At 41.7% G+C, this 24,260-nt stretch overlaps 1 protein-coding gene across 3 annotated transcripts in view; it reads right to left on the bottom strand.

The window, feature by feature from the left end:
• The window catches only part of ARID5B (AT-rich interaction domain 5B), a 189,584-nt gene that overhangs the window by 17,359 nt on the left and 147,965 nt on the right, over window positions 1-24,260 (bottom strand). For all 3 annotated transcript variants that reach the window (XM_021072755.2, XM_021072756.2, XM_003359209.6), the window contains 3 exons: window positions 21,522-21,726; window positions 19,518-19,570; window positions 8,437-8,534 (listed from right to left, as the gene is read on the bottom strand). In XM_021072755.2, coding sequence (XP_020928414.1) covers window positions 8,437-8,534; window positions 19,518-19,570; window positions 21,522-21,726 — 356 coding nt within the window. The remainder of the gene's footprint in view (window positions 1-8,436; window positions 8,535-19,517; window positions 19,571-21,521; window positions 21,727-24,260) is intronic.

Raw genomic sequence — 24,260 nt, 5'->3', positions numbered from 1 at the left:
AGCCCCGAGGACAGAAAATCGTAAGTAGAAACCTCTTGTTATTTATCAAAAAGAAAAAAGGGCTAAGACACCTAATCTATTCTCAAATTTAAATTCATGCTTGATGAAAACTATCAATAAAACATGGAACCTGCAAAGTTTCTTAAATACTACAGGGAGGTTCAAAGGGATTTGGTGGGGGGGCAGGGGGAGAAAACAAAAATGAGACAATAAAGGAGCTTGACAAAGAAAAAACTGCTGTTTGGCAAGCCTTTTTTGGGTCAAACAAAGAACTTGCTGTAGTTTACAGTATGACATACACACTCGATTAGTTTGTGCCTGAGGGTGTTTTTACACTCAACAGTATAAACTCCAACTTCTATTAATTACAACTTGCATTTAGAGACAAATTTAAGAAATTTTTAAATAGAGATTTTTTTTTTCCAAAGGCTCTTGTTTATTTATTTTTTTAAACCGAAACCAGTTTTTCTACTCCAGGGCCTGGCTACGGTTTTGTTTTCCTTTTTAAAAGTTTCTTGAAAAATCCAGGCATTGGAAAGTTATCAGAGCATTTTAGTCATGCTGAGTGATATGGAAGGAGGCTCTTGCTTATGAAATTACCTGACTGTCCTTTAGGGAAAAATTCTTTACAGATGCGAAGCTACTTGGGGCAGAGGGTGTTTACATTCACCCAATTCAGGTCTCCTGTAAGAGCAAGCTTGATGGGGTAGCGATGGAGAAGCAGCAGCAACACCTTAGCCTACTGAATTCTCACTACCTTGTGTTAGATTTTGGGGGCTGCACGTTGCTGTGAAGGGTGGGTGTGGGGAAAGGGAGATGAGAATGCCTGGGAGGCAGGGTTACAGAAGTGTTACCACTGGCCAGACCCTCCATTACCAAGACAGTATTTCCAAAGGAGATGCAAGTCCATGGATCATTGACCCCACCGTGGGTGAGGATGGGGCATGGTCTACCCAGTGGACCTCAAGGCAAGAGAGTTAATAGACACTGAGAGGATAAACTCTAAAACCTGCCTTTGGTGTATCCAGTGTGAAAGTTTAGCCTTAGAGCTCTCACGGCCCCTTTCACCGTTTTTTTGTTTGTTTTTGTTAGGGCCACACCCATGGCATATGGAAGTTCCCAAGCTAGGGATAAAATCAGAACTGCAGCTGTGGGTCCACACCACAGTCACAGAAACACCAGATCTGAGCTGCATCTGTGACCTACACTGCAGTTCATGGCAATACCAGATCCTTAACCCACTGAGTGAGGCCAGGGATCAAACCTGTATCCTCATGGATACTAGTCGGGTCCTTAACCCACTGAGCCACAATGGGAACTCCCTCCACCACCTCTTTATATACATTTCCTAGAGGAAACTGTCCTTTTTGTTTGCATTTAATTTAATTCATTCAACCTCCTTCCCCTTTTTTGGCCATGCCTGCAGCATTCAGAAGTTCCCAGGCCAGGGATCAAACCTGAGCTACAGCAGCAACAAGCTGGATCCTTAGCCCACTGAGCCACCAGGGAACTCCTCAATCCCTAATTCTTGAGTCCCTGATATATTTACAATGCTGTACTTGGTGCACTGGTGAGTCTCAAGGAAAACAATACCATGTGGTCCTTGCCCACAGATATCATTTCTTTACTATTTTCGAATTCTGTAGCTGAATTATTTGGGGCAACATATTATCATCTATCATAGGTTCTAATGTAATCTCTTTAAGATCTAGTTCAAATTCTAGATCCACCTAGAAGACTGTATTTCCATCTGGAAATGCTCTCTTCTTTCTTTTAGCTCTGTTGAACTTATTATTTCTATTACTGATCTGAAGTTTTCATAGCCTTAAATATTTAACTCCTTCATGAATATATGGACTGTGAATTGGATCATATGTCAGTTACGTAAGACAAGGGTCATAGCACCTCCCAGTTCTATCAAGTTGGTAGCAGGGCCTCTAAGGGCCATACTGACAAGACTCGGAGGCTGAGCCTGGGTTCTTAGGAAGCAGCATCATGTTCCCTCATCAGTCTCTGCCATGAGTGTGGTGGCATGGGCACCTCCTCATTGTTTGCCAGCCCAATACTCAGTAGATGTTCAAAAACCACCAACTGGCTCTTGAGGGCAGTAGCCAAGGAAAAAGGCAGTCAATTAAATGGCAAATCCCAAGAAAAAGAAACTGGCCACTAGGAGAGGGCTTCTTACCAACTTCAAATGGCCTCTTAGGCTCTGTTGACAGACAGACACTGCCCACATCATAAGAAGTACTATATGCCACATCTGGAATAGCTTTGAGTCTCCTGAGTGACACAAATGGGAGGTATCTACCTGAGAGCAAGCCAAGCTGGTGAAAGTCCGTAACTGTGCTCCAAGGCTTGGATGAATGGAATAGGAAGACCTGAAGGGAGAGAGGAGCTCTGCCAAGCATGTGGGGGCCCGTCACTGAGAAAAGGTAGCACGTGGAATGCGTCAGCCCCAGAGGGCACGGGAAAGTCAATAAGAAAGCACAGGAGTCTTGCTCAGCATGAGGAGGAGTGGGTGGATGAAGAGTGTCATCAACCCCAGTGCTACATCTGCCCAAAGGCATGCTTGGTTTAGTGTCCATAAAATATTTTCAGAAATATTGAAGCCAATACTTGTAAGTTGAGCAACTGTACATAAAAATTATCTAAAACAGGAATGGTCTGGAAGCACCAGACAGCATCCTAAGACAGTAAGTAAGCCTGGGTCTCCCCAGCTGGGCTATGGGTACCAGTTTCTCACTTTCTGGCATGGCCACCTGTGCTCAGCTATGCCACCTGCCCCCAGCAACATCTGAGTCTGTGACCACTGGTGTGGAGCACTGCTTCTCCAGTAACCTGCTGAGAGGGACTTGTTTCCTAAATTCCCCGTCCGTTGCTGACTGACACTTTTGTACAATAGCATACAAATGAATTCACAGAAAAATGAAAAAATTTAAAAGACATGGAGTTCCCGTCATGGCTCAGTGGTTAATGAATACAGCTAGAAACCCTGAGGTTGCATGTTCGATCCCTGGCCTCGCTCAGTGGGTTAAGGATCTGGTGTTGCCATGAGCTGTGGTGTAGGTCGCAGACACAGCTTGGATCTGGCGTTGCTGTGGCTGTGGTGTAGGCCGGCAGCTACAGCTCTGATTAGACCCCTAGCCTGGGAACCTCCATATGCTGCGAGTGCGGCCCTAGAAAAGACAAAAGACCAAAAAAAAAAAAAAAAAAAAAAAGACAGGAGTTCCCTGGTGGCCTAGTGCTTAAGGAACTGGTGCTGTCAATGTTGTGGCTTGGATTGGGTTCCTGGCCTGGGAACTTCTGCATGCTGTGGGCGTAGCCAAAACAAACAAAAAAATGTGGAAGACATACAAAATGCATGCCACCCATTTTTTATGAAGTTCAACAGATTAAAAAAACTGATTCTGACAAATTGCTATGAAGTGTATCAGTGCTTGAGGTAGCTGTTCACAGAGCAGCTCACCTGAGTAACACTGGTCTAGGGGACTGCTGAAGGATCTTTGAATCTGAACTGCTGACAGCCTGCCTGCGCCCTTCTGAACTGTGTGTCGGTTAACTTCATGGGTGTCAAATTGAGAAAGAATACACCACATCTTGTCTCAGACATGAAGAGAACTGTAACTCACCTTACTTTCCCCCAAGATGTGATTAGCTGAGTTCCTCAGAACCTGATGTATTTTGGGCATATACCTGAAAGCACATACTTATCTCACTCAAAATATGAACCTCCCACACCCTGCCTTCCAGCTTCAGGATGAAAAAGGGCCACGGCTCCAGCTGACTCTTACTTGGGTTCTGCCCAGATGCATCTGGCCTGTGTACAGCTCACCCCAGATCCCTGCAAGGGAGCTGCCTCGGCCATGCAGCATGACAGTCTTGCCCCAGGAGGCTTATGGGAAAAGCAAGAGGCTACAATTTGAAAGCAGGTTAGGTATGCAAGACGTGAAACGTAATTGTTCATTTCCCCCACAAACAAATTTACGATTTTGATTTTCTCAATACTCAGAAAAGCACATCATAAAGTACTTTTGCCTTAATGCTCCTTTTAAAATCCTTAGCAACAACTGCATGTATTACACAGAAACAGACCATGTAATTTATTCAGGAAAATTAAAACCAGTAATCTAGTAGTCTCTATAAAGGTTTTTCCCCCTTGCATGTACTTAAAAAACATTTTTTCTTAAAAAAAGGAAAACAAATCTACATGTGAAAACAAAGTCTTCAAAGTGAAGTACTATCCCAGATAATCAAACTAAGAGAATTCCATTAAAGTAACCATTTTCCTTTTCGTTCCTTTACTGATAAAAGAAAGTGATTCTAGACATCTTGAATAAGGAGCTGGACAAGAAAGAAAATGTTCCACATAGAAGCATCCTGTGCAGGAGGAGGTGGGCATTTTTCTTTGCATTATAATCTACAGTACTTTATCTATAAATCCTCAACAAGAAATGTCCAGAATAACCACACTTCATAAGCCTTGTTGAGTTTGAGACATTTACCTAGCAACAGTCTTTCGATGGGGAAACGTTAATGCTTTTTATATTGGTGATCATCTGTAACATGAGCAATTAAGTACAGTACTAATGGACTATGGCCATGAGCCTGGTACTAATATTAAAAACTGACAGAGATGAATAGGTTTGGAAGGAAAACCAGGCTGACAAAGACATTTTTATGAAGTGCTTGGACCTATTTGATTTAAACCAATCAGAGGCAAGTTTGGACAAGTCAGGCCCTAAGCGACAAGGATGCATTCACAGGCATTGTACCTTTTCTGCTGTGCCTTAAATAAAAACACCATTGATTCCTTTCAATAACCTGCACTTTCAATATTACACTCATTAATAAACCAGAAGTGCCCAACTAATATACAAGTAACATTTACTGAGGAACCGGCTCCATTTTTTCTTGGTGGAAAATGAAAACATTTACTGGAAACATGAACCACACTGCATAAAAAATAAATCAGTGGATAATGCATAGTATATCATCCACTGCTTCTTCATCTTCTAGGAAAGCAAAGCTGGTGGCAGGGAAACAGGAAAAGGAACCAGTCTCTATATTTGAGTGGAAAGGATCGACCAGGTGAAGCGGCAGCTGGGAAAGAACTCCAGCCATTCTGATTGGGTTTGAGGGCTTTAAACATTTCCAAGGGCATTCCCAGAGGAGATGCTTGCCCACATAATCCTGACCCTTCGCAACTCTCTGAACATCCTTGAAGACAGTGGGCCAGGACCAATCTAGCCATCTCTGTTTTACCTGTGTTAGCACAGCCTGTATCTAGCGAGAAAGAACGAAATCTGCCATAATCTCTCAGCAGAGTTGTAGCCAAGACAGTCAGCCTTTCCTCTGATCAAAGCCTAACTGATTCAAGTCCTTGGGCAGATGTGAGTGCGCTCTCCCCCTCCTGTGGCAGGACCACCAGAAAGGAGGACACACATCCAGAGCAGCTGTCCCCAGGCCCTCTCACCACCACATTCGGGAGTTTGGGGGGCTCCTTTCAGAGAATGGTTCACCCAGTGAGACTGGCATTATGGTAAGTAAAATCTGATTTTTTAAAAAATTCAGTTATCTGCAAATCTTGGTAGTCACCTATTAACAATGACTAATTATTCTTGATGCCCCCGGGATCTGACCACAAGACTATACAAGGGACTTAGATGGCAAAAGGAAATGCGAAGAACAGGTGAAGAACCTTGCTAGTTGCCCTGGCACAGCTGTGCTCTACCCTGGGTTTCTGGTTCTGTGCAGGGATTTCTAGGTCGGGGGGGGGGTGGTCCCCACCTGGCAGTTGACTACTGTTTCTCAACTCCAAATCCACTCTTCTGTGGCCTGGAACTGGGATTAAAACCAATTGCATGTCTCCTTTGTCAGCTGTCTGACTAATGGGGCCCTATAGCAGGCCAGGGCAGGGGAGAAGGGACCTTCTTCTATTTTGCTTGCTGTTCAGTTCGGCACCAACCCAGACATGACTTAGCAGCAGCAGTGGGTTCCGGACTCAAGCTCCTTTCAACAAGCCCAGAATAGTTTCAATGAATCTCCTCTGAGGTGTGGCACCAGCCACCTGCCACCTCAGGTCTGCACCCTGGGCAGTGCTGTCCTGCTCTGAGCTCCTGAACTACCTGCACTGGTTGGGTGCCTGCCTCTACCCGGAAGGGATCTGAACCCAGGTTCGGTGAGACCCACTCTCCAGACTTCTGGGTGGTGACTAGCTAACCTCTTTTCTCTGCTCCCTCAACCCTAGAAAGCCTATGGTTATTATCTCCATATTAAGGGACTGCTCCAAACCAACACTTGTTTAAGCAATTCCCTAGAGTGAATTCTCTTTGTTGACCACTTTGTGTAGATTTAATTTTTCTTCCTGAATCTTGACAATGCACTGATCAAATACTAGGTTTGGAAGAGTAACTGACATAGCTTTTCAAAATAATTTATTCCAGTAGGAGACTAAACCTCTTTGAAATAGACAATCTGCTCCCAAGAATGAGAGAAATCTTTAAGAATCTTTAATAATGTCTTTTAGTTGCTAAAGTTGGAGGTTCTCTATTAGGATTTTCCAATTTGACTGTTTGAAGGCATGTGGGATTCTGCTGCTCCAGGAAGAAGCAAAGCATAAAACAAAAGTACATAACCTTCCAAGGAACTACCTTGGCATTTCATTGAAGACTGAGGCTATTTTTATCCACACAACTGCCTGAGTAAACACACAGCCACACACTCACACACACATACCTACTACTGTTAAATCCAGTCCTTCTTCCATCCCAAACATTATCTGTCTTTTGATCATGTGATACTTTGCTATAGGTTTGATTACGTTTTCACCCGAAGTGAGCTAACTCATAGCTGAAACACACTCCATTTTTCAAATTTTAATGGCTATCTGGTCCTTTAAGTGTGATGGTTCACATGTTGGGGACATTCCACATGGAGCTAAGGGAGGTACACTATCATACTGAAAACTATTAGAAAGTAGAGACAGTGTTTCTCACAAAAATGTTTTGATTAAAGCCCTGACTCATAGTCAAAACAAGCTGCGATGCTATTTACAGAACACTCACCCGAGATACCAGTGCCTTTTTGTACTAGAACTTCAGTGGTGTTCCTGTTATGTACAGTGAGAGTGTGGGCTTTTGCATTAAATACTGAGAGAAATACACTCTCCTTTTAAAAATTCATGCAGTACATTGAAAACAATGCTATGAAGAGTAATAATCTGAATTCTTGTTACCAATTTTTTAAAAATATCCTCCTGGATTATAACACTGTCAAGTAAGACAATCTCTTGGTAATACATTGTGAGAATTTTTCATAGGGTACTAAATCCAACTCAATTTACATCTGGGTTAGAGCTGGAATGATGACTGACCATGTGCAGAGCAACCATCAAATTTAGCACCTGTGTTTTAATCCTGAAACAAGCAAGCTAACTACGCATTTGCTCAGCTGACTGTGTCTTAACTTCATTCTATCTATGGCCATTATTAAAACATACACAGACACCTCTCCTTGGATCTCACAAGCTCTGAATTCGAAACCAAGAAACTGAGTAAACACTTCTGCAAGGAAACATTCCTGATCAGGAAGCAGGTATGACCTAAAGAGATTAAGTGTGGCTGGAGGCACAGAGCCAGGACAATAGTGAATTCATGCTAATTGGTCTTCAGTGTTGTGGGTAACACAGTCCTAATGCCAATGGGGAAAATTCCTATGGATACAACCCCAGAGGAGGCTAATTTGGCTGTACTTCTTGTTAGCATTATTGTCACCTTGCTGAGAGAAGCTGAAATGGCCGGAAAACCAAACCTCACAGAGCTGGGCAAGAAAGGGTCAAAAACGTAGAAGAAATACGTTTGGTTTTATCCTCTGACCACCTGCCTGATAGTACTTTTTTTGACCCTACAAACATAGACCACTTACTATACGTCTGTTCTGGAATCCCAAGGAGAGAGAGGTCCAAATGGGGACACTTAGGGCTTACAGTAAAACACTATGATTGGAAAAGACCATGGCTATTATCTGGGGCCAATTTTCTTAGTAAAGACATGCTTCCTTTTCAATTTTAATACCTTTCAATGTTAATACAGTTACATAGCAGCCTCATGGTAATGGCGCATATTTTCCAGAAGCTTAAAGTTCTCATATTAAATGAAAACCTACAGAGTACAGAGAACATAGTAAGTGGTCTATGTTTGTAGGGTCAAAAAAAGTACTATCAGGCAGGTGGTCAGAGGATAAAACCAAACTAAAAGAACATCTAATTTTAGCCCCTGTAACCTGAGAAAGGCGTGTTTCCCAAAAACCACAAGGCAGTATGCAAAGTAAAGTGCCACAGGGACATCTTCCGTTTCCTAACAGGTCTTATCCTTGACCAATGAACTTCCAAGTAACACATTTAATTGAGCAATGACTTTCCAAGGAAGGATTTCTTACCTTTCATAATGTCGGCGGGTACAAGTGGCAGCGCTGGTGCTCCCCGGATTACCGCCTAATTCATCATAAATATGTTTCCATTGACGGCGCGCTGTTATCTGGAAAAACGGCAATCAGAAATTCAATCTTGCATCATAAGAGATTCAGAGTGCCAGGATTTATTACATATGCAAAAGTCAGAAGAGAACAGTCTGTTCTGGAATCCCAAGGAGAGAGAGGTCCAAATGGGGACATTTAGGGCTTACAGTAAGATCTGACTTTCAGCACCTGTCTTTACAGTAAAAATGGAATACTGCTTTGGGCTCTATGTTTTGTCCCACTTAGTGCCAGTTTTTTTGTTTTTTGTTTTTTTTTAAGGGCCGCACCTGTGGCATATGGAAGTTCCCAGGCCAGGGGTTGAATCAGAGCTACAACTGCCAGCCTACTCCACAGCTACCGCAACATGGGATCTGAGCCATATCTGCGACCTACACCACAGCTCATGGCAATGCCGGATCTCCAACCCACTGAGCGAGGCCAGGGATCGAACCCACATCCTCATGGATACTAGTCAGATTTGTTTCCACTGAGCCACAAAGGGATCTTCCCCTTAGTGCATTTTTATCTGAAGCACCTCCCTGGATATTCATCTAGTTATTTGCCCTCAAGGTCCCAAACTTACACTCTATCCCTTTATGCCATGTGATAAAGCATCAAAATAAAATAAGATTTCAGGTGAAATATATCTTAGTGAATCAGTTTAAATGAATCAGAATTAACAGTGGCTGCTTGAGGGATACAGTGATGGGTGGCTGAGTAAAGACAGTTTTCACAGAATATGCTTTTGTATCTTCTGATTTTTTTTAACTCTGTGATGTGTTGCCTACTTTAAAAACTAAAAAAAAAAAGTACTACGCATATTAATTAAAATGAACAAATTGGTTATGAAATTTATAATCATCTCAGGCTATATATGTTTATGCCAGCTCCTCAAAACAAAACCAGAATCTGAAACCGTATATGTTGCAAGCTGTTTATTTTTATTCACTTAGGTCAGGAAAATGGTATATTGATCAAATCCTATGAAAATTAACATATTCCAAAGTTAAAATGCAAGCTCTGCATTTTGTTGAGTTGGGTGAATAAAAACAAACAGCTTGCAGTATACCGGAAGGCATACTACGGACTTTTTTTTCTTTAATTTTATTTTTGTACATAAATTACGATTTTACAAAATAACAGATGCATGATCTGGCACATAATTAATTTGGGAAAACCACGTCATTTACTACATCTGAGCAATCTAGTGTTTCCTTGAAACTGGAAAGACAGGGCGAGTTATGAGGTTCTTGTGAACGTGTTTCTAAAAGGGCTCCAGGAAAACTCTGTTATTGGAATGTGCAGGGGGCAGGGCAGGGCGTGGCAGAGGTGCCAGTGGCATTTAAACAATCAGAACAGGAGGCTTCTTTTGAAAAACACCCGAAGAGCTGCCAGTGGAGTTCACTTAGGGGCTAAAGGCAGCAATGTGTGAAAAAAAAAAAATCTCCACATGCAACCAGGGGCTCTGTAATTGTCATCTAAGGAGGAGAAGGGTGGTTAAATATTATGGGGTAAATGATACCCTTTCCATTTCAAATAAAAAGAACCCCTTCATTTCCATAAACCCTTCTCAACAGGCCCAAGTGGGACCTTGAGACAATGTGAGTTTTGCTTTGTTCAATCTCCCATGAAGCATTCTTGAACCAATTTGCTTCAATAGTTCTCATTAGACCTCTTACCACTACTAGCAGGTATAACTAAAAATAAAATCCTTCTATATTTGTAACTTGGTTTAAATTGTAATAAATGTTTTCAAGCCCCTCTGAAAACATTCAAAATACCTATTTTGGTAGTTGTTTTATATTTAATTATAATCTCACTCCAACCTTTTAAGATATACAATTTCAGGCTGATCTATTCTAGACCTATATATCACAAAAGAAGAAACAGGATCCCCTTCCAAGTATCTATGTTATTCCTCAAAGCCTTCAGAATATTGAGGCTGAAACAAATTTTTCATATTCCCTTCCCTCAGGTGAGGTGTGGGCCTTGGGGAGCCCAGCAGGGCCAGGAAACAGCCTATGTGTGTTCCTGCAGTCATTTCAGAAAGAAACCATCATCCTTATCATTCTGGTATTTCTTTGTACACTGCATTTTATAATTTGTAAAGGGCTTTCTTACCCAAGATATCATTTAATCCTCCTGCCAACCTGTGAGGCAGACTATAAGAATCTCATTCACAGACAAAGGAAATGAGATTTAGAGAGGTTGCACGACTTGCCTAAGGCCACACAGCAGTAGGGTCAGGATACCAGGACTCATACTGGTAAGGCTTACAGTCCCAAGAGCAGACCTTTTCCCACTACATCAAAGCAGTCCCCACATCAGAGTGACCTAAGGAACAGTGTGGCAGAACTCCAGGGGCCTTTTGCTTCAAAGGAGGCAAATGACTATGGGACCCATAGTTTCTGCTACAAATTCTCAACTTGGCAGCTGTAGGTCTCTCTTCAGTAGAAAAAAAGCACAGCTAAGAGGTCAATAAGAATCTAAGGGAGTGGACTGAGTTAATAGTGCTCTGAGATTTCACTCACAGTATCCATTAAAACTGTGGTTCCATCCTCCTTCACTGTTGGTGGGAATGTAAACCAGTAAAACCACTATGGAAAACGGTATGGAGATTCCTCAGAAAACTAAATATAGAACTACCATATGACCCAGCGATTCCAATCCTGGGCATATATCTAGACAAAAATTTTAGTCAAAAAGATACATGCACCCCTATGTTCACTGTAGCACTACTAGCAATAGTCAAGGCATGGAAACAACCTAAATGTCCATTGACAAATGAATGGATTAAGAAGGTATGGTACATATATACAATGGAATACTACTCAGCCATAAAAAAGAACAAAATAATGCCATTTGCAGCAACACGGATGCAACTAGAGATTCTCATACTGTGAAATACATCAGAAAAAGAAAGACAAATACGATATGATGTCACATCTGGAATCTAAAATGTGGCACAAATGAAACTATCTACAAAATAGAAATAGACTCATGGACATAGAGAACAGACTTGAGGTTGCCAAGGCGGAGGAGGGGCAAAGTGGCATGGCTTGGCAGGTTGGGATTCATAGATGCAAACTATTACACTGAGAATGGATAAGCAATGAGGTCCTACTATATAGCACAGGGAACTATATTCAGTTTCTTGGGATAGAATATAATGGAAGATAATATGAGAAAAAGAATGTATATGTATGTATGACTGGGTCACTATGTTGCACAGCAGAAATTGATTCAGCACTAAATCAACTACACACTAATAAAAATAAATTTTTAAAAAACTGTGGTTCCAGCCACCCCACCAACCTGTGTCTCTAGTTAGAACAGAAGTTCACCACTGAATCATGGTTAAGTCCCAGTTGTATCAGAATCCATCTTCTCACTCACCAAACACTTACTGAACATCTCCCACTTGTCAGGAACTGTGTGAGAAGCTGGATGGCAACAGGGAAAACCCAACACCCAAGATGACTGCCTCCTAGTGGCAGATACCAAATATATACCAAGTAGCACTGACTGAAAAAATACAATGAGCAAGAGACCACAGCTGACAGAGATATTTAATGTGTGGAAACTGGCCATGTTCCCCCAACCACAATCTACCATCTAAACTAGGGGATGCCCTGTTAAACACTTTCCTGTTGCAAAAATGACAGAACTTCTTTAAGAATAAATAATGAATTATCAAAAGGAAAGATCTTCCTCAAACTGAGATTGAAACTGTGGCAGCAGGAAGCCAGCATCAGTCACCACTGGGCGTTAATAAGCTAGGGTCTCTGCTAGCTCCCTGCTAGCAGGTTCTGGTGTTTAAATACAGTTTTTACCAGTGGAGGAAAGACAAGGGTTGGGCTTTCAAGGAAGCGGTCTCTCTGTTTACAGAGCTTCCACTGGCCAGCCTAGATGAATCAGGCCATTTTGAGATATTTTCTTTCCACAGGAAAGTCATAAAAGTGCTCTTTCCACTTGCTAAATGCTTTTAAGTATACAGTTCTCCTGGGTATACATCTCTGTGTTTTGTGCCCAGATGTGCTTTTTTCTTTTCTTTTTTTTAGCTGCACTCACAGCATGTGGGAGTTCTCAAGCTAGGGACAGAACCTACACCACAGCAGTGACATTGCTGGATCCCTAACCCTCTGAGCCACCAGGGAGCTCCCAGATGTGCTTTCAGTCCAGACGCTGACCATAGGTTCTACAGCTAGAGATGTCTAAATCTTCACATTGTCCAAACCTCCAGTGGGTCTCAGAGCCCTGTAAGGAGAAAGAGAGACAAGAGCACCACTCCCCGCCCCCATCCCAGACAGCTTCCACTTGTGTGCACCTGCCTCCTGTACTCATATGCTTTGGTTGTGCCTGAGTGTGCATTTGCTTATGGTTTTTGTTCTGTTGTCCTCTCTGGATATGTGAAAGCCTTAAAACTCCATCCAGGGCAGAAGCAGTGTCTGCCTCCTGGTAGCTAGCCCCCAGTTCCACTCAGCTGGCAAGTTTGATCCAGCCACATGGCTATTTGGATCAACTCGCTCATAAAGTCTCAGGCCTTCCAGTCATGTTGATGTTTCAACCAGACCTTCTATTATCTTAGAAAATGTTTTTAAGGATGCAAAGAACTCTGGCTCTCTACTGCCTGAGGAAAATGGCCAAATTCGTCCAAGCAGTTATTTCTGTAGAATTGTGCTTCCCCTATCACACCTGCAGGGTCCTTGCTTAGATGACAGGGATTCATGACATCAGCGCATCTTTTGCTGCTCACCATTCTAGGGCAACGTTCCAGGTACAGTGGAGGTGGATGGCAGGTGGGGGTGGGTGGGAATGGAGGGTTGAGGGTGGGGAGATACATGAAAAGAGACATCACTGCTTTAAAGGGTTCACAATTTAGCAGTAATCATGACCTCATACAGTAAACCATAGAGCAAGATGAAAAACGGAGCAGACCACACCCAAGTAAACCAATCTAGGTGCACTGAAACTTAATCTCACTTTGAAGACACTTGGTAGTTACCTCTTTCCCTAGTGTGGGTAAGACCCAAGAAACTCTGAAAAGCACTCAGTACCTACCATGTTCATCAAGTTTTCACTGCTTATACAGTCGCCCCTCTGTATCCAAGGGCCCCCCCATACCAAAATTTGTGGATGCTGAAGTCTCATTTTATAAAATTTGCATATAACTTATGAACCTCCTTCTATATTACTTTAAAACATCTCTCAATTAGTTATAATGCTGAATATAATGTAAATGCTATGTAAATAGTTGCCAGTGTTTGGCAAATTCAAGTTTTGCTTTTTGGAACTTTCTGGAATTCAAATTTTTTTTCAGTCCAAGGTTAGGTGAACCTTTGGATGTGGAACCCACAGTTAAAGAGGGCCAACTCTACAGTTGTTTTCAAATGGCTCTTTAGAATTCAGGGCATGTTTTAAAGGTGGCCTGAAACTAACTCTCGACAATGATAATCCCTGCCAAGAAAACGGGTCCAGTGAGTGGGAAAGGAAATCTGTCTATTTATTTGATGAAAATATTCAGCCGCTTAAAAAAAACCTGGAAAACTATTTTAATCCAAGACAATCCTGAAGGCTTTATTTTCCTACCTTTGAGGTTGCTAGGATGAAATAATTTTGGCATTTCTGTGGCCTGCCGAGGAAATGGTAATCAGAAATCTTTCAGGATTACTATTAGTGCTTCCACGGTGTATGAATGTGTAGGACATATGAAGTCAAAAAGAGAGTTCTGCCTGTGAGCAGTGTAACCCAGGCTGCTCTGAGAAAACAGCCTTTTTCTCAGGACACCTTGAGAGCGGACTGAATTCAAGGAAGATGACTTTTTTTTTCCTGGTAGTACTCCAGGAACTGGAACCTTTCAAAGCTACATGACATCATCTTTGGCTTTGGGAATTTTGAATTAGGCAAGAGGCTTTCTCTGTCCAGAGAACTAGGGTTGGATTCAGAGGATGTCTTGAAATGATGTCAAAGCCAGAATCTGATGTCAAAACCTAATCCTTCTACCAAGAAGACGAGTGACTTTTTCCAATTGGTAAATAACAGTCCTGTCTCACCATGGGGAGAGGTGGGACTGTGAGCTGACATTCTTAGAAGGCACCACTTCCATGGCCATACTCCTCTGCTCCTAGGATAAGATTTACTTGAGATCCATTTCCCTCCTTTACCTCTCTCCACATTCTGCCTCTGGCTCACCATCAAATGTTTAGCCAAATGGAAATCACTTTAGCAAACCATTCTCAACACACTACATCCTGGTCATCAAGCTACCCTGCAGGCTCTAAGTGCTTCACCAGACACTGAAGTGAAGGCCTCCTTAGCTCATCAGCAAAATTTTATTGAGTCCTGCCTCTTCCACTCTAAGTGACCTATATTCTCGAATGTTTCCAAGGAGGAGTTGGATATATGATTATGAAAGAAGGGTCCTCATTGCCAACCAATCAAAAATGCCAGGATATTGTTTTTTAGGAAATTGAATCCATTCAATACATTTATGATCCCTAAACCTAGGGATGCAAAGACATAACATACATTCTAACAGAGGCAGAGGAGGTCAAGAGAACAGAATATAGCCATTAGGTGAATGCTATAAAGGCTTAAAATAGAACTTGTGTTCCTCTTTTTTTTTTTTTTAATTCAATTTGAGGGTTGTGAAGGACTAAAATGAAATAATCCATAATCCACAATTCAAACCAGAAGGTTTGGAATAGTTTATAACCACAAACAAAAACAAGCCAATTAAGATGGCCTCTTTTTATAACCAGAAGGAATTCCAGAGAGATGTCTTTATCCAATCACAAGTTAACAGCAGAAGAAATACATCTACACATTTTAAACTTGCAATTTTTCACTAGTACTGAGTATTTACATCTTCCAGACTTCTTGACCGGTCTTCTAAGGTCACACATTTTTCTTAAGAATCAGAAAATCTCAGCTGTGGTTAGTCTATCTGGTAAGGTTCATGTTAAGCATAAAGAGATGACTGAAAGATGCCGTCAATAAAGGTAGGTTATTACATCTTTTTTCCCCCCCAAAACATCACCCAAAGTACACAGAAAGCATTCTAGGTATGTAAGAGACTGCTAGGAGTGGAAGGCACAAAGAATGATCATTTATAAATCTCTTTCCTTCCAGTGAAGCTATGGAGGTCGAAATAACTGTGCACAAAATCCTCAGCAATTCAGAATGTGAAGACTACCTTGATGACCCCATTTAACTCATTTTACTTCCCTGTGCCTCAGTTTCCATGTTTGGAGCAAGGCAAGGATCTTTTTCTGGACAAAGGCCAATTCGTGAAAACTATTATTGAGGGGGCCACACTTTTCCTCATTCAAAGTGAAAATAGCTCAGAGAGTCCCAGTTTAGATGGCCACTCTACCAAATGGAAAAATATTCTCTGGAAGCTTGTGAGCTTAGGAATGTTAGTATTCTGGCATATTTATCCTGTTTATTTAGTATGAGCATGAAGGCAACTTTCTCATCTTTGATACTGACTTAGATGGAGCCCATATTTTGAAGCTAGAAGTCATGAGGCATAATAACCACTGATACCATTAGCTTTGAATTAACATGATCTGGGCAGTTGAAAAAAAAAAAAAGGGTCGGAGTTCCCGTCGTGGTGCAGTGGTTCAGGAATCCGACTAGGAACCATGAGGTTGCGGGTTCGATCCCTGCCCTTGCTCAGTGGGTTAACGATCTGGCGTTGCCGTGAGCTGTGGTGTAGGTTGCAGACACGGCTCGGATCCCGCACTGCTGTGGCTCTAGCGTAGGCCGGTGGCTACAGCTCCGATTCAACCCCTAGCCTGGGAACCTCCATATGCCGCGGGAGCGGCCCAAGAAATAGCAACAATAACAACAACAACAACAACAAAAAAGACAAAAAAAAAAAAGAAAAAAAAAAAGGGTCCTCAAATTCTCAGGCCCAGGCTCTACCCCAGAGTTAATATCTCAGAGGCCTAGACAGCTACTTAGACTTTAAAGTTCCCTCCTGAAAATTTAAGCCCCAGTTCTTGAGGAGCCTTTGGGAATCACTGATTTAGAAGAGTCTTAGATCTCTTTTGACCTCTAAGGGACAAGTCTACACTTGCTTCTGATATCAGACAATCTCACAGATAAGTCTCCTCCAGTAACACTGTGATGACAACTTAAGGCCTCAGACTTTGGATATTATTCATACATCTCCTGGACTGACCTCAAAACTGAATCCTCACCGAACATCTCACCCTTTTATTAGTCAAAATACACTAGGGAAAAATGGTCTGTATTTCAGAGGTTCAAAAGCTTAAGAGTAGAATGGGAGTAGCAGACAAAGTGCCTGTGGGGTCAACAGTATGAGGAAGGAGGGAAAGGAGGATGGAGGGAAGAATGGGGGGTGGAAGGAGGGAGAGAAGGAAGAGAGGGAGGAGCAGAGGAGGAGGAGAGGAAAGACAAAGCCCACCAACTGGCTTCATTCAGTTTATATGGCCCCAAATACAGATTTTATAGTAAGTCACGCAGATTCGCTGCTTGAGATGAGATGAAAAAAACTGTGGCGTGTTATAAAGAATGGCAGGGACCCAGGGAAGGATGAAGGAGCTGAAGGGAGAGTGGAGAGGGAAGGAGGAAAAAGGCACTCCCACAGGTCTCCAGTCCTCTTCATGGCTTAGCTGAAGGAACCGGAAGCACATAACCAGATGGAAAGCAGATGCCAATCTGGTCTCCCCTCTTCCCCTATCCCAGCCACCCTCTCCTTGACTCCATCACACACGACATAGTCAAGGCAGAATAAGAGGCAAAACATACCACTTGGCGTATTACCAATCTTCATGACCCTGCACTGTGTAGCATTCAACGCCCTTCCTCCCCTGGCTCCATCCTCCTCTCTGATCCCAGCCATCTAGCGACTCTGAGTTACTCAAAACTCTCAGGCTCTTGACATCCAACTTTACTCTACCCACATAGTTTGTTGGCTCATTTGATTTTGTCTTTCCTAGAAGGCCATGATCTTGCATGTCTAAAATTTCATCCAGTCTCCAAAATTCAGCACAGTTGGCATCAGAGTACCTGAATAGTGCACAGATCATTTTCCTCCTTGTCTTATAGTTGCCTCTTCTCCTGGTTGGTAAGCAATTGCAACCACTGGCCTAGACATTTTTATGTCTCCTAGAGTACCTAACACAAAGCCTTATACTTGTCAGAAACTCAGAAACTATGTGGTCAAGTGATCTACTGTTTGTGTGGTCATTCATTCATTCAACAAAAGAATAATCACTATTCAAAGAGTATGGCAAATGCCTTGAAACTCAACAGAAATTTCTTTTATATTTTCCACATCACCTTGCTGTTGCACGCTAAAAAAAAAAAAAAAAAAAAAAAAAAAAAAAAATCCCCATAAAGAATCAGAAGATACAAAAGCAGGAAAAACTGATTCCGTGAAATCTGCTGGCAACCTCCCTATCAGTGAATAATAAAAAATTCCTGGCTTTAAAAAGACATTTCATAATATTGTCCAATTATCATGTAACTATCTGCAGTCACAGTTCATAAAAAATGTGTATTCCTATTCTGAACATTAAAGGTTAGACTTAAAAGTCTAGGCTGCAGGATTAACTCCTAAATTTATGAGACTAACCCTGAATAAGTTATCATCTTTTTCACATGCACAAAAGCTATAATTAGCTCAAGATTTTGCAAAACTATGAGCCACAGTGGGAATGAGTCCATCTCCCTGTTCAATCAACAGATCCAACCAAGTGAAAAATTACATTATTTATTTTTCAATAGAGCACTTGGTAAAGCAAATATTTTAAGCAAATTCATGTCTATGAAATGCAGCTTTAAATGCAGTTCATATGAGTATTAGATTTCTGTATAAACATGTATGTACAGCCCATGTATTAAATAAACATTTTACATGCATGTAGACTCATCAAAGAATTTTTCAGTCAGAATTCACAGCGGTTATCAATCACCACAGTACATACCAGATTATCTGAATCATACAACAGTTGCCATCTTTTCCCATCCCAGGCCCCTGACATCAAACCGTTATACTAGTTTGTGGAATAATATGCCATATCTGGCAAGGAACGCTAGTTATTATTTTGGGCTAACATGAATTTAATTTTCTTGACTTTCTGTCTCTTACTGTCACTTTAATATGATACGGAGATACCCCAGGTTCCTTCATAAGTAGAGAAAAAATAATTTCTTCCTCCACTGAAGGAGAAACTGCACAACTCAATCTGATCATTGTGTGGAGGAGCAAATATTTCCAATGACGACATCTTCCTATGTCAGTTGATTTTATTACAGATGTCATCTCTGTGTACTGTATTAGTGCAGCTCTTTCTTCTTCCTTCAAGATTTTAATCTGGCTTTGTTGCTCTAACATTTTATTGGTTCAAAATACATGCTGTAAAAATCCATGGCCATCAAATTTCCCTGTGAGCTAAAAATAACCCATGGCTGTCAGTTAGAATTAGCTGATAAAGAGTGTCAGAGCCTGTTCAGAAGAAGTTTGATAACTTCCTGTTTATGCGGCACTGACCCTTATCTAATAAAGCTTCTTTGCCCTAGAATGAGGGGAGATTCTGCTGCATTCTATTCCTTAATGGCCAATAGTGATTACTTTTGAAAGCCTTTAATACATTTCCCATATTAGACATGAACAGATGTCAGGTATGTTGCCAAGGGAAATTTCTTTTATGCAATCTTGGCTTGTTGTACAATAATAGCCCTTTCTCAACATGGGAAAAAATTACAGACCCAACTAATTTCCCTGACAGGGGAGAGTTACATATGTTTTCCACTTGTAGTTTTTACGACAAGTTTACAATTTTGCCAAACCTGGAACTAATTGGGACTGTTTCCAAAAGTGGCCCAATAAACCCCCAAAAGTGTAGAGCCATTTGAAAAGGCAGTCAATGATGGTCTGCTTTTGCATTTTCTCCCTTTTGGTCAAAGCAGGGTGCGGGTGGGGGAGTTCGATTGCAAAATTACTTCATTTATGTTGCTTAAACACTTACTGTTTCATATCCTCCCAGTTTTTGAGCAGCTTGAAACATAGTCCAAAGGTTAACTGTTAGAGGGACAATAAGTATTTAGATAAGCATTGCATTAACATATTTCCAAGAAATGTCAATTCAAACATTTTGTTTTATTTTTTCAATGAGAAAGAGAAAAAACAAACAAAAAAGAAATACTCATGTACCCCAGAGAGCTAAGTTCTTAGGAAACAATTTGCCAAAGGGTGTTCAACAACAGGATATATTAGCACCACTTAAAATATTTCTTAAAAACAGTCACAGCTACAGAAATGGTTCTACTTTTAGGATAAAGGACAACACAGTTTTTAGTCCTGTAGCCATCAGCAGACCAAGGGAAGCTAAATTACAGCCTCCTTGGGAAAAGCGTGGGTTTTCAAAACAGGGTTTGGTCTTGTAGGATCCTTAGAAAGAAGCCATTGATTAAATGGTAATATATAAAGCTTTCTTCAGATAAGAACTCTCCATAATCAATAAATAACAGCCACTTTAATATATGATGACCTTCTTGAATAGAATGTCTGATGGCAGCACCATATTAAAAGCTCACAGCATTTCTGACTAACACGTGGTGCCCTGCACTGAGCAGGGAAATAAATATTTCACCCTTGAGGCAGCAGTGATACAACAAACAAATCAAAGGGAAGGAAGATCCTCGTCCGCAAAGGAACCGAGTCACTGTTCGCTTAGTCCCCTAACTTGCCTGTGTGATGTTGCAGACACATATTTTTAAAAACATGCTTTCTCTTTGTGGGGCACTGCAATGTTTACACAGTGAAATATCAATGCCAAATTGCTGGCAATCCTGTTCACTGGTACTAAATACCATGGAATGGGACTGCTGTGGATTTGATTCTTTCACAAGTGGGGAAAATTCAACTTCGAGTAATCCCTTAGTAAAGGAAATGAAGAATAAAATTAAAATTAAAAAAAAAAAAAAGACTGACACAACACGTTTGGAAAGCCTCATTGAACCTTGCACTATTTCAAAGCTATCAAGAGCCCTGCCTCAGCCTTGATTTAATCTGAACCAATGCATAATGCAACAAAGCTGTTCATAGTACATTAATTTTACTTCTATTTCAAGCAACCAGTTTTCAGACAAACATTGTAATCATTCGTAGTTATATAAGTTTATAATGGCTGCAAGGGTTCTCTTGCAATCAGTGCCAATTGCTATTAGGTATGTAAATTGTTATGTAAAACATACAGGTTTGACATTCTTCATCAAAATGACACATGGTTTTAATCTAGGAAGATACATTTGGAGAAAATACTATTTCAAGCCAGGGGCTCATCGCTTTGTGTGCCACAAAATCCAGACAGAGGCGAAATATATATTCAGTGGTGAAATCAGGACAGGGTCTGGGTTTCTTCTCTTTTTATATGGAATTCTGCTCAGCTACGTTCTACTTGGAACATATGATGACGTTTCAGTGTCCCTGTCAGAGTCATTCACAATTGGGCCCTCAGTTCCAATTTGTGTATTTCTTGTTTCCTCTGAAGTCATCGGGTTTTTGTTATCTCTTAACAAATTTGGGGCCGAGGAAATATGTTTTCTTTTTGTGGTTGTTTTGTCCATCTTGAAATGTCCTCCTTTTCAAAGCTGCCTTTTCCCAGGCAACATCTGTGCCTGATAAAGCTGCGTCATATTATTATCTCAGAAGAAAGGCGTTACAGACACTCAAGACTGACAAAACAGAAAATGAGAAACTTTCAACATGTCTATTTCCAGTCATAATCAGTGGATTCGAGCCTATAAATATCTCACTGCAACTGCCCCAGAAGGGAACAATGTAGCGGAAAGAGGCAGGGGAAAAAATTCCTGGCCTTGGTGATTTGTAGCTTTAGTATAAACAGACAGCATCACCCCCACAATAGGATTTCAACATCATCCCGAGTAAAAAAAAAAAAAAAATTTTTTTCTTCCAATTCAAAGAATCTGAGCAGTTTTGCTATTTTAGAAATGAAAACAAGTATACTTACTCTGTTTGAAACCTAAATAGGGTATTCGTTCTATTGGTGTCTTTCTGTCTTTCATGTATTTATAAAGTGCCACCAGGAAGGCCTGTTCATCTGCCCTGCACTCTTCACCGATGGCAACCTTTGGTTTTTCTTCATTGGAGACTTTTTTACAGTTATTATGGTTATTCTTCGGCTTGGTCAAGGCTGACCTGGCCTCACATTTCACCTGGAAAAGGGGGAGGGGGAGAAAGCCATGTCAAATCAAGCACAGCTCAGGGATGCTTATGAAGACATAGCAAGACATCTTTCACTGGGCACGAAGGGGGCACCCGTAAATACCCTTTGCCTTAAAACAGCTCTTAGAGGTATCGCCGAATATGAGATGTCTTCAGCCAGGGGATGGTAACATTTCTGTAAAGGGCCAGACAGTCACTACGGAGGTTTTGACCACGGTAGTCCTGGTCACAATTATTCAACTCTAGCACAAGAGCCATCACAGACAATATGACAACAAATGGTTGAGGCCAGGTTCCAATCCAATCGTATGTGCAGAAACACGTGGCCCGTGGGCCGTGGTTGGCCAAACTGTGCCAGCCTGGCGTAGACACCTTACAAGCATGCTGATGTGAGGCCAGAAATAGTGTGTGCCTCACAGGAAACAAAACATCCTACTCTTCAACCCAGGTGTCTCTCTTTTGAGTCAGCTCTGACAATCTAGGAGATATGAATTTGCCGCAAAACGAAAAGGTAGAGGTCAGCTAAAAACCCAAGAACAAGTGAAACGCTCCATGATTTAAAAAATGAATGGCGCTCCACAAGCCAGATGTTCTTTCTTCCCTCCACACTCTGGGCGAATATGGGGCTTGCCCTGCTGAGCAGCTACCCTCACACTGGCGCCTTGCCACCATGTTCTCCAAGTGGCCTTGGATGGTTGTTAAATATAACACTAAGTTGCTGAGCCATTTTCACTGGCGGGGGGGTGGGAGCACATCCAAAGGGTCAAAGTGTGGGTTCAAGAGCGCCCATGGGGGTATGTGTAGATTCCAATATTCTTGACATCTCCGTACCTAACACTGGAGACGACGTGCACTGGGGAAATGCTGTAAATTAAAATGACCCACATTCGACAAGGTTTTCCACTTCAGATGTCTCACCCCTCTTTGCCTTTCCCTTCAGGTTCTCCTTCCCAAGCACTAAGAACATAAAAAGCTACGCTTCTTTATTAAAGGGAAATGCATCCTCTGCAAGGGTTTTCTTTATTGCCAATTCTCTCAAATGAACACACTAGTTTAATATCTTTAGACGGGTCCTGGGGAAAAAAAAATAAAACTTCCTGCACAACTCATTCAACTGGGCCTCAAGATAAGATTTTAATTTTTAAAGAGCAGTGGAAATGGGATGAAAACATTTTTCCATGTAGAAATTTTTACTCACAATATTTTCAGGCTTTAGTACTTTGTACCATTATATTAAGGCGAACATCCTGGGAAACTTTATGTTGTCATCATTTTTCACTGCCAAATTTCAGATTGTTGAGTCTAAAGTTTTGATGAAGTCTATAATTTAATGGCTCTTTGAAATTATAAAATCACTCCAGTTCTAATCTGTACTTCCCCTCCCCCTGGCCTTATCTGAGTGCTTAATGTAGCCAGGCTTTATTCAAAGTCCTTTTTTGGTATTATCTCACTTCACACTCACCACCCTAATGGGGCAGGTTATTCTCCTATCAGAGAGGAAGAAACCGAGGCACAGGAATACGTACAAGATCACAAGGTCTCGTCCAAGTTAGGAGGTGGTGAGTTTGGGCTCTGAACCCAGGTTAGTCTCACTCTAGGGCTTGTGGTTTTAAACACTATACTGACACTCCTCAAAATATTTAATTGACAGAACACACTTCCAATTAAAAAGCATATCTCATTACTAGGCATTACAAAACGTATGGCTTAGAAACATAGTTTATCAAAGGAGAAGTAGAAGATAAAACTAGGTGGTTTCCACAGTGTAAAGGGCCCACTCCTTCTGCTGGTTAATGAGCTCCAGTTAACAATGGAGCTGCTGCTACGACAACGAGCCACGCACAGTGCTGTGGGCTTCACACAGTCTACCTAATACTCCCAAGAATCATAAAAGGGAGGTTTTGAGCCCTGTTTTTCCAGTTGAGGAAACGGAAGCTCAGTGAGGTCTGTGTTCTGGTATTTGGCTAGTGTCAGGTGGAACTCTGGGTGCAGAACTCAGGTCTCCTCACCCCAAACTCCAATCTCGTAGAAACAGGAGCAGAGGTCAGTTGTGCAGAAAAAAACAGGCTGTCTTCAGACTGCAGTGATGATGGGCTGGTTATTTATATTAGGTCAGAAGCACCACTGTTTAAGGAGAATGAGGTTGGCCCCTCAGTGTCTTGGGAGCTGCCTAACCTGCCAGACCTGGATGGAAACACCCAGAAGCAGAAGGAAAGCACAAAGAGAGGCGTGAGGCTGACCGGAAGTCATTCAGCCCCCATCACAGGACAGGCTCCATGTGAAGCCGGGTTGCACCTGCTGGGCTGCATGGAACCTTAGGGGCTTCCCAGCAGACCTTTCTTGGGGGCGTAAGATGCCAACAGCGTTTTCCTTCTCAGACATTCCCTTCTCAGACTCCATGCATGTCTTCATTTAACGTCAATGAGTCCTGTAGGGTGTTATTCTGTCTCTTTTTTTCCAGACCAAGTTCCTTTCTACATTTTTTTCACTTTTAGCAGAAACATTCTCAGCATCTCAAGTTCCT

Source organism: Sus scrofa, chromosome 14, assembly GCF_054392235.1.
Source record: "Sus scrofa isolate SSC_HxYL_T2T_F1_AM1 chromosome 14, Sscrofa_HxYL_maternal_Yorkshire_Landrace_v2.0, whole genome shotgun sequence".
In the NCBI taxonomy this organism is placed as follows: Eukaryota; Metazoa; Chordata; class Mammalia; order Artiodactyla; family Suidae; genus Sus; species Sus scrofa.
Note: the sequence above shows the minus strand (reverse complement) of the source record. Positions and strands in the feature narration are given on the sequence as shown.